General features: G+C 42.9%; 1 protein-coding gene across 4 annotated transcripts in view; it reads right to left on the bottom strand.

Annotated features, from left to right (window-relative positions):
• The window catches only part of galntl6 (polypeptide N-acetylgalactosaminyltransferase like 6), a 1,033,047-nt gene that overhangs the window by 95,000 nt on the left and 920,526 nt on the right, over positions 1-17,521 (bottom strand). For all 4 annotated transcript variants that reach the window (XM_067982486.1, XM_067982485.1, XM_067982488.1 and 1 more), the window contains 2 exons: positions 14,221-14,338; positions 1,554-1,661 (listed from right to left, as the gene is read on the bottom strand). In XM_067982486.1, the coding sequence (XP_067838587.1) occupies positions 1,554-1,661; positions 14,221-14,338 (226 nt within the window). The remainder of the gene's footprint in view (positions 1-1,553; positions 1,662-14,220; positions 14,339-17,521) is intronic.

Genomic DNA, 17,521 nt, shown 5'->3' with positions numbered 1-17,521 from the left:
CCATCCTGACAAGTAAAGGAAAGGAATTTAGAAACCTGTGTAAAATAATTAATTTCATCTCCAGTACAAATCAACAGACCAAATCTCACATGAGCGATATCATAGAAAGAAAGAAAGATTTGCGAATGATGTGATCCCTTCTGTACAGCGAGACTGCATTAATATTAAATAGAGAAGACATCATTCACACATAGCGTTTTTCAGCACGTCCCAAAACGCTTTGCAACCAATGAAGTACTGTTTAAAATGTAGTCACTGTTGTAATGTAGGAAACGCTGCAGCCAATTTAAACACAGCAAGATCCCACAAACAGCAATGTGATGATGAACAGATAATCTGTTTTAGTGATGTTGGTTGAGGGATAAATATTGGCCAGGACACTGGGGAGAACTCCCCTGCTCTACTTCAAAATAGTGCCGTGGGATTTATGAGGAAGGTTTGCCTGGACAGTAGGTGAATGATGTGAAATTGATCTGTTTTGTGTGATCTTTAACACAAGAAAAATGTCTTTTTAAATTTCAGTGTGAATGATGTCTTCTCTATTTAATATTAATGCAGTCTCGCTGTACAGAAGGGATCACATCATTCGCAATTAACAACAATATATACTCTGGTAAATAGACTGCCAGTTGATTGTGGTCACAATACAAGAATTATACCATGTTAAAGACAGCTTATCATCTTTTCCAAAGATGGGAAACCTTTCCAACACTGCAGACAAAGAAATAAAACGGCTACTTGAGCTCTTTAACAGAAAGCTCAAATCCACCTCAGGCAGATGTCTATTTTTCCCATCTTCATAAGTATGTTTTTAGGGCTTCATTTGTTTTAATAAGATATTGTGCATAAATAGTGACAATAGCACTTAAGTCTACTCGTCAGAAGTGAGCTTAATTTTAAAACCTCAAACAGTGACCTAGGCATTTAATCAACATGTGAAGATCCCTTGTCTCGTACACACCAAACAGATGTTATTGTTTAAGTCAGTTTTTTTGAGACATTAGCATGAGTTTTGGAAAAATGTAGCATAATCTTTATCAAATTAATTTTAGGAAGTCCTACATTGGGGACCAAAAGAGTAAAATCAATTGCATTTTCAGCAGGTTAATAGACACATTAGGAACATTTTGAAAAACATTGTTTCTATTTCCAGTGGCAGGAGAGTCGATAACCAGAGGACAGAGGTTTAAGATAATTAGCAAAAGAGCTAGAGGCGAGATGAGGAGAATTTTTTTTATGCTGTGAGTTATTATGATCCGGAATGTGCTGCCTGAAAGTGTGGTGGAATCAATAGTAACTTTCAAAAGGGAATTGGATAAATACTTGAAGGGGAGAAAATTGCAGGGCTATGGGGCAAGAGCAGGGGGAGTGGGACTAATTGGATAGCTCTTTCAAAGAACCGGCACAGGCACGATGGGCCGAATGGCCTCCTTCTTTGCTGTATGATTCCATGATTCTATATGACATGAAACTACTTATTGTCTCACTGGCATTCTTCACCTTGGCTACACTGTTCCCTGTAAAGGGAGGAAACCAATCACTGAAGTACTCACCCTCGCTAAACTGGTCCCAGAGGGAACTTTATAAGGGACGTACTTTCTGTAGATGTGTCCTACTCTGGAACAAGGAGCGTCGTACATGTGACCTCCGCACATCCAAACCTATAGAAATGAGGAGGAAAAGAAAGAGGCAGGTATTACATATTCCCCCTGTACACTGCAGAGGCAAAAGCATCTCCTTTGTTTGTATATAGTTATAATATATAGTATCACATGAGTACGGCAGTGTTACTGGACTTGTAATTCGGAGGCCTGGACTGATAATCCAGAGAACGTGAGTTCAAATCCCACCATGGCAGTCTGGGAATTTGAAGTCAGTTTAAAAAATCTGGAAATGAACAAAAAGTGGCACCCAGTAAAAGTGACCACGAAGCTGCCAGATTGTCGTAAAAACCCAACTGGTTCATTAATGTCCTTCACTGAAGGAAACTTTCTGTCCTTACCCAACTTACAGGTATCTCAAGTCCCAAACTACTCTCTGAGGTGGCCTCTGTTGTATTAAACTGGTTACAAAGATTAGCGATTCAAGAGGAAGACCCACCACCACCTTCTCAGGGCAACTAGGGATGGCCATTAAATGCCGTTGGCCTTGACCTTAGCCCACATCCCAAGAATGAAAAAAAAAATTCAAAATCATCAGGAATTACGCATTATGGAACCACCACTGTCCTGATCATCCTGTTTATCCGCCACTTTCGCCCAACTCCTGGAATACCCGGTGGCGCCATCCGGATTGTGTCATTCCACCAGAATTCCTGCTGCTCCTCTGCCCCCAAACAAAAACTGGACGCAGGCAAGATTCTGGCACCCAGTTGAGTGCAGCAATGTAGGCGGGTGACTTATCTACTGAATATAGAAAGTTCAGATGGGAAGTGAAAAAGGAAATAACAGAGGCAAAGAAAGAGTATGAGAATAGATTGGCGGCTAACATAAAGGGTAATTGAAAAAGTCTTCTACAGGCATGTGAACAGTAAACGGGTAGTAAGAGGAGGGGTGGGGCTGATCAGGAACCAAAAAGGAGATCTAATCATGGAGGCAGAGGGGATGGCCGAGGTACTAAATGAGTACTTTGAATCTGTCCTTACCAGAGACGAAGATGGTGCTAGGGACTCAGTAAAGGAAGATATAGTTGAGATACTGGATGGGCTAAAAATTGATAAAGAGGAGGTACTTGAAAGGCTAGCTGTACTTAAAGTAGATAAGTCACCCGGATGAGATGCATCGTAGGTCGCTGAGGGAAGTAAGGGTGGAAATTGCGGTGGTGCTGGCCATAATCTTCCAAACATCCGTAGATACGGGGGTGGTGCCAGAGGACTGGAGAATTGCAAATGTTACACCCTTGTTCAAAAAAGGGTCTAAGGATAAACCCAGCAACTACAAGCCAGTCAGTTTAACCTCTGTGGTAGGGAAACATTTAGAAACAATAATCCAGGACAGAATTAGCAGTCACTTGGACAAGTGTGGATTGATTAGGGAAAGCCAGCATGGAATTGTCAAAGGCAAATCATGTTTAACTAACTTGATAGAGTTTTCGATGAGGTAACAGAGAGGGTCGATGAGGGCAATGCAGTTGATGTGGTGTCTATGGACTTTCAAAAGGCGTTTGATGAAGTGCCGCAAAATGTGCTTGTCATCAAGATTGAAGCCCATGGAATAAAGGGGGCAGTAGCAGCATGGATACAAAATTGGCTAAGTAACAGGAAGCAGTGGTGAATGGTTGTTTATCGGATTGGAGGGAGGTGTACAGTGGTGTTCCCCAGGGGTCGGTACTGGGACCACTGCTTTTCTTGATATATATTAATGACTTGGACTTGAGTGTAGGGCACAATTTCAAAATTTGCAGATGACACAAGACTTGGAAGTATAGTGAACAGTGAGGAGGATAGTGATAGACCTCAAGAGGGTATAGATGGGCTGGTGGAATGGGCGGACACTTGACAGATGAAATTTAACGCAGAAAAATGTGAAGTGATACATTTCGGTAGGAAGTTCGAGGAGAGGTAATATAAACTAAAGGGCACAATTCTAAAAGGAGCTCAGGAACAGAGAGACCTGGCGGTATATGTGTACAAATCATTGAAAGTGGAAGGGCAGATTGAGAAACTGGTTAAAAAGGCATACGGGATATTGGGCTTCATAAATAGAGGCATAGAGTACAAAAGCAAGGAAATCATGATGAACCTTTACCAAACACTGGTTCAACCACAACTGGAGTATTGTGTTCAGTTCTGGGCACCGCACTTTAGGAAAGATGTGAAGGCCTTAGAGAGGGTGCAGAAAAGATTTACTAGAATAATTCCAGGGATGGGGGACTTTAGTTACGCGGATAGACTGGAGAAGCTGGGGTTGTTCTTCTTGGAACAGAGAAGGTTGAGAGGAGATTTGATAAAGGTATTTAAAATCATGAAGGGTCTGGACAGAACAGACAGAGAGAAACTGTTCCCATTGGCAGAAGGGTCAAGAACCAGAGGACATAGATTTAAGGTGATTGGCAAAAGAACCAAAGGTGACATGAGGAAAAGCTTTTTTACGCAGCGAGTGGTTAGGATCTGGAATGCACTGCCCGAGGGGGTGGTGGAGGCAGATTTTTTAAAAATTCGTTCATGGGATGTGGGCGTCGCTGGCGAGGCCGGCATTTATTGCCCATCCCTAATTGCCCTTGAGAAGGTGGTGGTGAGCCGCCTTCTTGAACCGCTGCAGTCCGTGTGACTTTCAAAAGGGAACTGGATAAGTACTTGAAAGGAAAACTTGCAGGGCTATGGGGATAGGGTGGGGGAGTGGGACTAGCTGGATTGCTGTTGCATAGAGCCGGCATGGATTCGATGGGCTGAACGGCCTCCTTCCATGCTGTAACCTTTCCATGATTCTATGATTCTACTGGGTCATGACCTCCGGAAGGTAAACAGCCACCCAAGTCAAATCGGCTGTCCTATAAAGGAGGCCAATGTCAAGCCCCATTAAATGCTTTGTGCTGGTCCTGCTGGCCCACGCTCAGCTGGCAAGTGCTGCGTTTTGCTCCGCATATTCAATTTTAATGAATTTAGATTATGTGAGGAAAAAGAATTAAAAGGGTATGGGGAAAGGCCAGGGGATTGGGAATAAGTGGGAAGCTCTTTCAGCGAGCTGGCACAGATACTCTGGGCTGAATGGCCTCCTTCTGCACTGTAAAATCCTATAGTTCGCTGACTATGATAATGGATGGGGAGTGGTGTGCTCGGTGCAAGTTATTTCCTGATATGTGCTCCTACAACAACTTGCATTTATATAGCGCCTTTGACGTAGTAAAATGTCCCAAGGCACATTACAAGAGTGATTACCAAACATATTTTGACACCGAGCCACATAAGGAGATATTAGGACGGGTGACCAAAAGCTTGGTCAAAGAGGTAGATTTTAAAGGTAGGTTTTAAGGAGTGTCTTAACAGAGGAGAGAGAAGTAGAGAGGCGGAGAGGTTGAGAAAGGGAATTCCAGAGCTTAGGGCCGAGGCTGCCAATGGTGGAGCGATGAAAATCTGGGGTGCGCAAGAGGCCAGAATTGGAGGAGTGCAGAGATCTCGGAGGGTTATCGGGCTGGAGGAGGTTAGTGAGATAGGGAGGGGCGAGGCCATGGAGGGATTTAAAGACAAGGACGAGAGTTTTAAAATCGAGGCATTGCAGGTGCCAATGTAGGTCAGCGAATACAATGGGTGATGGGTGAACGGGACTTGGTGCGAGTTAGGATACGGGCAAAGGCTCCATTGACACTTCTTCAGAAGAGCGTTGTTAAAAATAAGACTGTGAACATGATCAGAAGTAAATAATTCGATGTTACTTCCTGCATGATCTCAGTGACATGGAGGATGTATCCCAATTGCGTCCGTGTGAGTTGTGCCTTGCATAAGTTCTCGACATGATTCTTACGATCAAGCTTTATGCCTCACTCTCTGCCAGGTTTCCATCAACCACAATTACTGTCACTATCAATGTCACACTGACCTTCATCCTCTGTCACAAATCCCGCCAGTAATGGGCTAAAACTAGTTTCAGAGTTGAAAGAACGGCTTACCCATTACTTTCCTTTATATTAATAAGCACGGGCAGACCCCTGAGGTCAGTATCTTTAATGAGACGAACGGCAGGAGATGACTAAGATGGAACCCCCCCGCCCCCCCCCTGCTGTGACACGAGAGTTCTCTCGATGAATCTGTTCCTTGAGCAAAATACACTGAGGCAATTTAGCATCTGAACTCTGTGTGCCGTTACCATGGTTCCCCTCAGACACCAGACAAGAAGGTGAGGCCTGCATTTCAATTACAGCGATGAAAATGACAGATTACAGGAAAATAGGGTAATGAAGTCTCGGATGATGGCGGGCTTTTGACAGGCACAATAAATAGCTGTTTGACTACACCTGATATATTCCAGATTCAACGGGGCTCCCACTTCTTCAATGTGGAAACAGAGCAGTAAGTGCACAGCTAGGCATTGGTCCTTTTGCGTTAATGAGTGGAAGTTGCGGAACAAGATTCTAAATTCTGCCTTCTTTAAAAAAAATATATGATGAATTGTGTTTTTGGTGCTGAGCTGTGCGCGGTGGGAACACGTATTGGGAATTTGGGACACCAGCATCATTGTGTCCTGCAGGCTTTAACGGGAGGCATAATCCTGCAAGGCCCTATCTGACCTCTGTGCCCAAATTCCCAAGATGCATTGGGTGCTCAAATTTGTAAAATCAGCCCTAAGAAGCAAACACGGCTTTAATTTAAAATAAACAATTTATATAAAGGAATGTTAAATGAATTCATTATGAAATGAGCTTCGTTAAAGTACGAGGTGCTTGCTACCTGTGTGGATGAGAACAAAGACTGCAGGGAGGATGGGCAAACTGACCACGGCACCGTGGTACAGGAGGGGGAGTGAAAAGGAATGTGGTAGTGGTCGGGGATAGTATAGTCAGGGGGATAGACACTGTTCTCTGTAGCCGTGACTGGGAGTCCCGAAGGCTGTGTTGGCTGCCCGGTGCCAGGGTTAAGGACATCTCTTCGTGGCTGGAAAAGAACTTGGAGCATGAGGGGGAGGATCCAGTTGTCATGGTCCACGTAGGAACCAATGACATAGGTAGAACTAGGAATGAAGTTCTGCTGAAGGAGTTTGAGGAGCTAGGGTCTAAATTAATAAGCAGAACCTCCAAGGTAATAATCTCTGGATTGCTACCTGAGCCACGTGCAAATTGGCATAGGGACAAACAGATCAGAGAGTTAAAAGCGTGGTTCAAAGAGTGGTATGGGAGACAGGGGTTTCGATTCATGGGGCACGGGCACCAGGACTGGGGAAAGAGGGAGCTGTTCTGTTGGGATGGGCTCCACTTAAGCGGGGCTGGGACCAGTGACCTGGTGAACTGAATGACTTGGGCTGTAGATAGGGCTTATTGGGGGAGGGTTCAGGTGAGGGGAGATTTATAAATCTAAACAGAAAAGTCGAGGCCATAGAGCAGTGTAGCGATTTGGGTAAAGATGAGCAGAGTGTGACAGGAAGGGACAAAGAGTTTAACAGTAATAATGTATCAGTGTATAAGGTCAAATCAGGGAAAAATAGTAAAAAGTTAAAATTAAAGGTGCTTTATCTGAATACACGAAGCATTCGTAACAAGAAAGATGAATTAATAGCATAAATGGGTTTGATCTAGTAGCCATTACTGAGACGTGGTTGCAAGGCGACCAAAGTTGGGAATTAAATATTCCAGGGTACTTGACTTTTCGAAAAGACAGACAAAATGGAAAAGGGGGTGGCCGGGGGGGTGGGGGGGGGGGGTGTCGGGTAGCCCTAATAATAAAGGATGACATAAGGACAGTAGTGAGAAAGGATCTTGGCTCGGAAGATCAGGAAGTAGAAACAGTGTGGGTGGAAATAAGAAATATCAAGGGGCAGAAAACACTGATGGGAGTAGTTTATAGGCCCCCTAATAGTAGCTATACTGTTGGACAGAGTATTAATCAAGGAATAAGAGGCGTTTGTAACAAAGTTAATGCAATAATCGTAGGGGACTTTAATTTTCATATAGACTGGGCAAATCAAATTGGCAAAAGTAGCTTTGAGGACGAGTTCATGGAATGCATTTGAGACAATTTCCCAGAACAATACACCATGGAACCAAACAGGGAACAGGCTATTTTAGATCTTGTCTTGTGTAATAAGTCAGAGTAAATTAGTAATCTAATAGTGAGGGATCCTCTGGAGAAGAGTGATCATAATATGATAGAATTTCACATTGAGTTTGAGAGTGACATACTTATGTCTGAAACTAGAGTCTTAAACTTAAACAAAGCCAATTACATAGGTATGAGGGGTGACTTGGCTAAGGTAGATTGGGAAATTAGATTAAAAGATATGACAGTAGGTAAGCAATGGTGAACATTTAAAGAAAATTTTGTAATTCTCAATGAATATACATTCCATTGAGAAATGAAAACTCCACAGGAAAAGTGATCCATCAGTGGCTTTCTAAAGAAGTTAAGGATAGTATTAAATCAAAAGAAGAGGCTTATAATGTTGCCAAGAAGAATAGTAAGCCTAAGGATTGGGAGAGTTTTAGAAACCAGCAAAGGATGACCAAAAAATTGATAAAAGGGGAGAAAATAGAATATGAGAGTAAACTAGCAAGAAATATAAAAACAGATTGTAAGAGCTTCTACAAGTATGTAAAAAGGAAGAGAGTAGCGAAAGTAAACGCTGGTCCCTTAGAGGCTGAGTTAGGAAAAATTATAATGGAGAATAAGGAAATGGAAGAGACATTAAACAAATATTTTGTATCGGTCTTCACAGTAGAAGACACAAAAAGCATAACAGAAATAGTGGGGAATCAAGGGGCTAATGTGAGTGAGGAACATAAAGTAATTAATATTAGTAAAGAAAAAGTACTGGAGAAATTAATGGCACTAAAAGCCGACAAATCTGCTGGACCTGATGGCCTACATCCTAGGGTTCTAAAAGAGGTGGCTGCAGAGATAGCGGCTGCATTGGTTATGATCTTCCAAAGCTCTCTAGATTCTAGAATGGTCCCAGCGAATTGGAAAGTAGCAAATGTAACACTGCTATTCAAGAAAGGAGGAAGAGAGTAAACAGGGAACTATATACCAGTTAGCCTGACATCAGTAGTCAGGAAAATGCTGGAATCTATTATTAAGGAAGTGGTAATGGGGCACTTAGAAAATCATAATATGATTAGGCAGAGTTAACATGGTTTTATGAAAGAGAAATCGTGTTTGACAATCTACTAGAGTTTTTTGAGGATGTAACTAGTAGGGTAGATAAAGGGGGACCAGTGGATGTAAGCATGTTTGGATTTTCAAAAGGGCTCGATAAGGTGCCACACAAAAGAATGTTACACAAGATTAGGGCTCATGGGGTTGGGGATAATATATTAGCATGGATAAAGGATTAGTTAACGGACAGAAAACAGACAGTAGGAATAAACAGGTCATTTTTGGGTTGGCAGGCTGTAACTAGTGGGATGCCGCAAGGATCAGTGCTTGGGCTTCAGCTATTTAGAATCTATATTAATGACTTAGATGAAGGGCCCGAGTGTAATGTATCCAAGTCTGCTGATGATTCAAAGCTAGGTGGGAAAGTAAGCTGCGAGGAGGATGCAAAGAGTCTGCAAAGGGATATAGACAGGTTAAGGATATAGACAGGTTATAGACAGATGGAGTATGATGTGGGGAAATGTGACATTATTCATTTTGGTAAGAAGAATAGAAAAACAAAATATTTTTTAAAAGGTGAGAAAGTATTAAATGTTCGAGTTCAGAGGGATTTGGGTGTGCTTGTACACAAAAATCAGAAAGTTATCATGCAGGTACAGAAAGCAATTAGGAAGGCAAATGGTATGTTGGCCTTTATTGCAAGGGGTTTGGAGTACAAGAGTAAGGAAGTCTTACTCCAATTGTACAGGGCTTTGGTGAGACCTCACCTGGAGTACTGTGTACAGTTTTGGTCTCCTTACCTAAGCAAGGATATACTTGCCTTAGAGGAGATGCAACAAAGGTTCACTAGATTGGTTCCTGGGATGAGAGATTTGTTCTGTGAGGAGAGAGTGAGTAGAATGGGCCTATACTCTCTGGAGTTTGGAAGAATGAGAGGTTATTTAATTGAAACATATAATATCTCGATGCTATGAGGCTATTTCCCTTGGTTGGAGAGTCTAGAACTAGGGGGCATAGTCTCAGGATAAAGGGTCGACCATTTAGGACTGAGATGAGGAGAAATTTCTTCATTCAGAGGGTTGTGAATCTTTGGAATTCCCTACACCAGAGGGTTATGGATGCTCAGTCGTTGAGTATATTCAAGACTGAGATTGATAGATTTTTGGACTATAAGAGAATCAAAGGATATGGGGATCGGGCGGGAAAGTGGAGTTGAGGTTGAAGACCAGCCATGATCTTATTGAATGGCGGAGCAGGCTCGGGGGGGCCGTATGGCCTATTCCTGCTCCTATTTCTAATGTTCTTAAGAGGCCGGGGATTGCAGCGAGGGTTTGTCTGATGCTGTGGTTGGACTTTAACCCACAGCCAAATTGCCTTCTCAATAGAATTGTACAAGATACCAGCACCACAGACTTGATTGTTCCTACAATGTTGGCAAGTTTCTATTGGCCATATGAGGATTGCATCAGAAGTTGCTGTGGTCACACCTGTGCCAATCATTACCTTTCAAGTACTCAATTGGCTAAAAAATTAAGCTTGGAATCTGATTTTTAGCAAATCAGAGGCCAGTTTTGGAGTTGTTCCTATCTCCAAATGTAAAGTGGGTTTTGAAAGAGTCAGAATGAAGTGTAAACAGGTTTAAAATTATTTTAAAAAAAAGTTTTAATAGATAGAATGAGAAAGAAAGACTTGCATCTATGTGGCGCCTTTCATGATCTCAGGATGTCCCAAAGCGCTTTATAGCCAACGAAGTACTTTTTGAAATGTGGTCACTCTTGAAATTTAGGAAACGCAGCAGACAACTTTTGCGCACAGCAAGGTCCCACAAACAGCATTGAGTTAATGACCAGATTTAGGATTGTATTTTAAGTGTTTATTTTGGTTATGTAGAATTAATATTGCAGTAATGAATTTACACTTTACATTTAAGTTGCTTTATCACTGTCATATTAATGTTTCTTTTTTTTATTTGTTCATGGGATGTGGGCGTCGCTGGCAAGGCCAGCATTTATTGTCCATCCCTAATTGCCCTCGGGAAGGTGGTGGTGAGCTTCCTTCTTGAACCGCTGCAGTCCGTGTGGTGACGGTTCTCCCACAGTGCTGTTATGAAGGGAGTTCTAGGATTTTGACCCAGTGACGATGAAGGAACGGCGATATATTTCCAAGTCGGGATGGTGTGCGACTCGGAGGGGAACGTGCAGGTGATGTTGTCCCCATGTGCCTGCTGCCCTCGTCCTTCTAGGTGGTAGAGGTCGCGGGTTTGGGAGGTGCTGTTGAAGAAACCTTGACAAGTTGCTGCAGTGCATCCTGTGGATGGTACACACTGCAGCCACTGTGCGCCGATGGTGAAGGGAGTGAATGTTTAGGGTGGCGGATGGGGTGCCAATCAAGCTGGCTACTTTGTCCTGGATCGTGTTGAGCTTCTTGAGTGTTGCTGGAGCTGCACTCATCCAGGCAAGTGGAGAGTATTCCATCACACTCCTGACTTGTGCCTTGTAGATGGTGGAAAGGCTTTGGGGAGTCAGGAGGTGAGTCACTCGCTGCAGAATACCCAGCCTCTGACCTGCTCTTGTAGCCACAGTATTTATGTAGCTGGTCCAGTTAAATTTCTGGTCAATGGTGACCCCAGGATGTTGATGGTGGGGGATTCAGTGATGGTAATGTCATTGAATGTCAAGGGGAGGTGGTTAGACTCTCTCTTGTTGGAGATGATCATTGCCTGGCACTTGTCTGGCGCGAATGTTACTTGCCACTTCTTTGCCCAAGCCTGGATGTTGTCCAGGTCTTGCTGCATGCAGGCACGGACTGCTTCATCATCTGAGGGATTGCGAATGGAACTGAACACTGTGAAATCATCAGTGAACATCCCCATTTCTGACCTTATGATGGACCTTATCGGTATTGATGAAGCAGCTGAAGAGGTTGGGCCTAGAACACTGCCCTGAGAATCTCCTGCAGCAATGTCCTGGGGCTGAGATGATTGGCCTCCAACAACCACTACCATCTTCCTTTGTGCTAGGTATGACTCCAGCCACTGGAGATTTTTCCCCCTGATTCCCATTGACTTCAATTTTACTAGGGCTCCTTGGTGCCACACCCTGTCAAATGCTGCCTTCTTCAATGTCATAGAGCTGAAACATATAACAAAAAATAGTTGGGCCAGGGGAATAGAATTTCTCTGACCTGCTGGTAGCCTCATGGCTAAGAACTGCATAATTTTTGTGGTGACTAAGATCAAAAACCCATGTGATTAAAAGGGCAGTGGCTGCGGGGATACAAAATTGTCTCAGGGACAAAAAGCAGAGAGTAGTGGTGAACAGTTGTTTTTCAGACTGGAGGGAAGTGTGCAGTGGTGTCCCCCAGGGGTCCGTGTTGGGACCACTGCTCTTTTTGATATATATTAATGACCTGGACTTGGGTATACAAGGTATAATTTCAAAGTTTGCAGATGATATGAAACTTGGAAATGTAGCAAACAGTGACGAGGATAGTAACAGATTTCAGGAGGACATAGACAGACTGGTGATCTGGGCAGACGCATTGCAGGTGAAATTTAATATAGAGAAGCGTGAAATGATTCATTTTGGTAGGAAGAATGAAGAGAGGCAATATAAACTAAATAGTACAATTTTAAAGGAGGTGTAGGAACAGGGAGACCTGGGGTGTACCTACACAAGCCTTTGAAGGTGGCAGGACAAGTTAAGAAGGCTGTTATAAAAGCATACAGGATCCTTGGCTTTATAAATAGAAGCAAGGAAGTTATGCTACATCTTTATAAAACACTGGTTAGGCCCCAGCTGGAGTATTGTAGCCAATTCTGAGCATCACATTTTGGGAAGGATGTCAAGGCCTTAGAGAGGGTGCAGAGGAGATTTATTAGAATGGTACCAGGGATGAAGGACTTCAGTCATATGGAGAGACGAAAGAAACTGGTGTTGTTCTCCTTAGAGCAGCGAAGGTTAAAGAGAGATTTGATATAGGTGTTCAAAATCATGAAGGGTTTTGATAGAGTAAATAAGGAGAAACTTTCCGATGACAGAAGAGTCGGTAACTAGAGACACAGATTTAAGGTAATTGGCAAAAGAATCAGAGGCGACATGAGGAAAAGCATTTTTATGCAGCGAGTTGTTATAATCTGCCTGAAAGGGTGGTGGAAGCAGATTCAATAATAACTTTCAAAAGGGATTTGGATAAATACTTGAAGGGGAAAAATTTGCAGGGCTATGGGTAAAGAACGGGGAGAGTGGGACTATTTTTTGGCGTTGTTAATGAGCCAGCACAGGCACGATGGGCCGAATGGCCTCCTTCTGTGCTGTATCCTTCTATGATTCTATGAAACTGAGAGTCAAAGTTACAATATGACTCTTGCTCGTGCCTGTTGTGTGTCTGAATTATGTGTGTACACATTGCGACGAGTACATAGAAACTTCGCGCTGTGGTAATGAATCCTTTAAGACCTCACTGCAGGTAATTATACAGAACACAGTCTGATTGCAAGCATATCGCTAAGTACCATAATAACTGAAGCATATTGTGAGCAACAAAAGATTGCTCATCTAGCACGTAAGTCACACCTGCCAGGTACACAGCTGATAAAATCCTGTACTAATATCTACATATTAGATATTTAGATATTTTATAATTTTAATATGTAGATATCTTATAATTTTATTATCGCCAGCTTCGACTATTTCAGTGCTCTCCTGGCCGGTCCCCCCATCTTCCACCCTCTGTAAACATCAGTTCATCCAAAACTGCTGCCCGTATCCTAACCTGCACCAAGTCCCGATCATCCATCATGCCTGTGCTCGCCGACCCGGTCCAAAAATGGCTCTAATTTAAAACTCTCAACCTCGTGTTCCAATCCGTCCATGGCCTCATCCCTTCCAATCTCTCCAACCTCCTCCAGCCCTACAACCGCTACAGCCCTCCACCAAAAGGTTAATGCTGGGGCAATTGGAGCTTTCAAGACTGAGTTAGATACATTTTTGTTAGGTAAGGGTATCAAGAGATAGGGAGCAAAAGCGGGTGAATGGAGTTGACGATCAGTGTGATCTAATTGAATGGTGGAGCAGGCTTTAGGGGCTGTATGACCTACTCCTGTTCCTATGTTCCTATGTTGTGCTGTTTGGTCCCCACAAGGTGAATCCTGATATAACTTGGCCCATCAGGAGAGGTGGAATATCGGTTTGGTGACTCTTGGACATGTCTCAGTGGCTGGTTTACAGAACGCGATTGTTTAGAGAGTTCCTAATGTTCCTACGAAGAAAATCACTTGGAGTTTGCGATCGTTTACTATATCTCGATAGGGGAGATCATTTGCATAATGGATGTCATACAGAGACATTGGGCGTTTAACTAAAGAGCGGAAAGAATACTTTTCTAAAGTAAACCATAAACAAGGAACTTTTTAAAACACAATAATGAAAAGCACATTACTATGGTTCATGACTGGAGTGGGAATCTCCATGCTAACTTACCTTGAACGATATTTCATACTGCTCCCCTCCCCAGATTTCCAGTCCTGGATCATAGCCACCCAGTTCCCAGAACCACTGCCGGTCGACTGCAAACAAGCCTCCAGCCATAACAGGTGATCTGAAAGATAAAACTGACACTGAATGCAGTGCATTAATCTTTCCATTTAGGGGCTATCAAGGCTTGTGCAACAACCTCAACAACAACAACAACAACAACTTGCATTTATATAGCGCCTTTAATGTAGTAAAATGTCTCAAGGCGCTTCACAGGAGTGTTATCAAACAAAATTTGACACCAAACCAAGTAAGAAGATATTGGGTCAGGTGACCAAAAGCTTGGTCAAAGAGGTAGGTTTCAAGGAGCGCCTTGAAGGAGGAGAGAGAAGTAGAGAGGCAGACAGGTTTAGGGAGGGAACTCCAGAGCTTAGGGCCTAGGCAGCTGAAGGCACGGCCGCCAATGGTGGAGCGATGAAAATCGGGGATGCGCAAGAGGCAAGAGTTGGAGGAGAGCAGAGATCTCGGAGGGTTGTAGGGCTGGAGGAGGTTACAGAGATAGGGAGGGGTGAGGCCATGGAAGGATTTGAAGAGAATGTCCTTTACACCACCTGAATTCTGGAGTTACAATCACTGAATAATATTTCAGCCAGCACTCACTGAAGTAGCTCCACTCCTCCTGACCATGAACGCTTCCCATTGGGGAATTCTAGCCCAATGACAGGGCCGAGCTCAAACCAATGGCAATAGGAAATAGATGAGGAAAATGGAGATGAAACCCTGGTGCTATTTGTCAACGGTAATGTCAGCTGAGTCTAAATGAGAATGTAAGAATAAAATACTTTGTCTAGAGATGGACATGGTCAGACAAAACGTGAAAAAAAAATTGTAGGGTACTAGATGGTGCAGTGCATCAGATACTGCCCTTTCACCTCTGGGATCTAGGTTCAAAACCAGCCCAGCCTGAAAGCATGAAAGTCTCCTGTCTCTGGCGGCTGCAAGGTTCCTATCTGAAATGAGCTTGGCTCATCTCAATCCAGCTCCTACACCACAAAGCTGGCACTAGTTGGTAATTTCATGCGGACAAGCCTAAGGACAGTAGGCATGGCAAATGCTACATTGGTATATTAGAATTTTGCTCTTCTGAGGTTGGGATTTATGCATGTGTCAGAGAAAAGCGGAGGGAGTTTTACTGACCATAATATACCTCACCAGGAGTGCTTATCGAGACTGATACACCGTGCAGTACTGAGGGAGTACTGCACTGTCGGAGGTGCCTTCTTTCGGATGAGACATTAAACCGAGGCCCCGTTTGCTCTCTCAGGTCTCAGATCCCATGAAGCATTCGAAGTAGAGCAGGGGCGTTCTCCCCGGTGATCAGCTGATCATTGTTGCATTGCTGTTTGTGGAACCTTGCTGTGCGCAAATTGGCTGCAACGTTTCCTACATTACAACAGTGATTATACTTTAAAAAAGTACTTTGTTGGCTGTAAAGTGCTTTGGGACGTCCTGAAGTCATGAAATGTGCCATAGATGTGCAAACTCTTTCTTTCTTTTTAATGCTGAAATGGGACAGATTTTATTCCTCACCTAAAAACTTAAAAAGGAGAAAGAAACACTTGTGAAAATATTGATAGTTCACAATTGAATCAAATGTTTACAAGGCGAAAATGAAGATTTTAGGGTAGGGTTGCCAATCCTCCAGGATTGGTCTGGATTCTCCAGGAATTGAAGATTAATCTCCAGGGCACTGCTGCGAGCAAACCCGGGAGAAAAATCACAGGGGCTTTATGTATTGAGGATTGGTTAATGGACAGAAAACAGAGAGTAGGAATAAATGGGTCATTTTTGGGTTGGCAGGTTGTAACTAGTGGGGTGCCACAAGGATCAGCGCTTGGGCCCCAGCTGTTTACAATTTATATCAATGACTTAGATGAGTGTAATGTATCCAAGTTTGATGACGCTACAAAGCTAAGTGGGAAAGTAAGCTGTGAGGAGGGAGCAAAGAGTCTGCAATGGGATCTAAGTTAAGTGAGTGGTCGAGAAGGTGGCAGATGGAGTATAACGTGGGGAAATGTGAAATTATTCACTTTGGTAGGAAGACCAGAAAAGCAGAATATCTTTTAAAAGGTGAGAGACTAAGAAATGTTGGTAGTCAGAGGGATTTGGGTGTCCTTGTACATGAATCACAGAAAGTTAACATGCAGGTACAGCAAGCAATTAAGAAGGCAAATGGTACATTAGCCTTTCTTGCAAGGGGGTTGGACCATAAGAGTAAGGATATCTTGCTGCAAAAAATAGCGCAGATCCTGGCGACTGGGAGAGATACAAAGAACAGCAAAGGGTGACAAAATAGATAGAAAGAGCTACAAAAAGGGAGTATGAAAAGAAACTTGCAAGGGATATCAAAATCAACACAAAAACTTTTTACAATTATATTAGGAAAAAGAGGGTGGTCAAGAGTAACATGGGCCCCTTAAAAACTGATAATGGTGATATTGTAAATGAAAATAAGGAAATGGCAGACAAGTTAAATAATTACTTTGTGTCAGTATTTACAGTAGAGGAAGGGGATAGCATGCCAGACACCCCAAGGAAACTAATTTTGAATCAGGGATGCGGACTCAGCATAATTAACGTAAGCAAATTAACAGTAATGAAGAAAATAATGGCACTAACGAGTGACAAATCCCCAGGACCAGATGGTTTCCATCCCAGTTTAGAATGTAGCAAAAAAGGACCCAGAGATTGATTAAGAGGGGAAAAATAGAGTATGAGAGTAAACGTGCAAGGGACATAAAAGTGGACTGTAAAAGCTTCTACAAGTATGTAAAAAGAAAAAGATTATTGAAGGCAAATGTAGGTGCCTTACAGTCAGAAATGGGAGAATTTATAATGGGGAACAAGGAAATGGCAGAGCAATTAAACAAATACTTTGGTTCTGTCTTCACGGAAGAGGACACAAATAACTTCCCAGAAATGCTAGGGAACCAAGGGACTAAGGAGAAGGAGGAATTAAAGAAAATTAGTATTAGTAAAAAAAATAGTGCTGGAGAAATTAATGGGACTGAAAGCCAATAAATCCCAAGGGCCTGATAATCTGCGTCCCAGAGTATTAAAAGAGGTAGTCATGGAAATAACAGATGCATTGGTTGTCATCTTCCAAATTCTATAGATTATGGAACAGTTCCTGCAGATTGAAGGGTGGCAAATGTAACCCCACTTTTTAAAAAAGGAGGGAGAGAGAAAACAGGGAACTACAGACCGTTTAGCCGAACAGCAGTAGTAGGGAAAACACAAGAGTCTA

Source organism: Heptranchias perlo, chromosome 4, assembly GCF_035084215.1.
Source record: "Heptranchias perlo isolate sHepPer1 chromosome 4, sHepPer1.hap1, whole genome shotgun sequence".
Classification (NCBI taxonomy): domain Eukaryota; kingdom Metazoa; phylum Chordata; class Chondrichthyes; order Hexanchiformes; family Hexanchidae; genus Heptranchias; species Heptranchias perlo.
The sequence above is the reverse complement of the archived record's forward strand: the minus strand, read 5'-3'. Positions and strand labels throughout refer to the sequence as shown.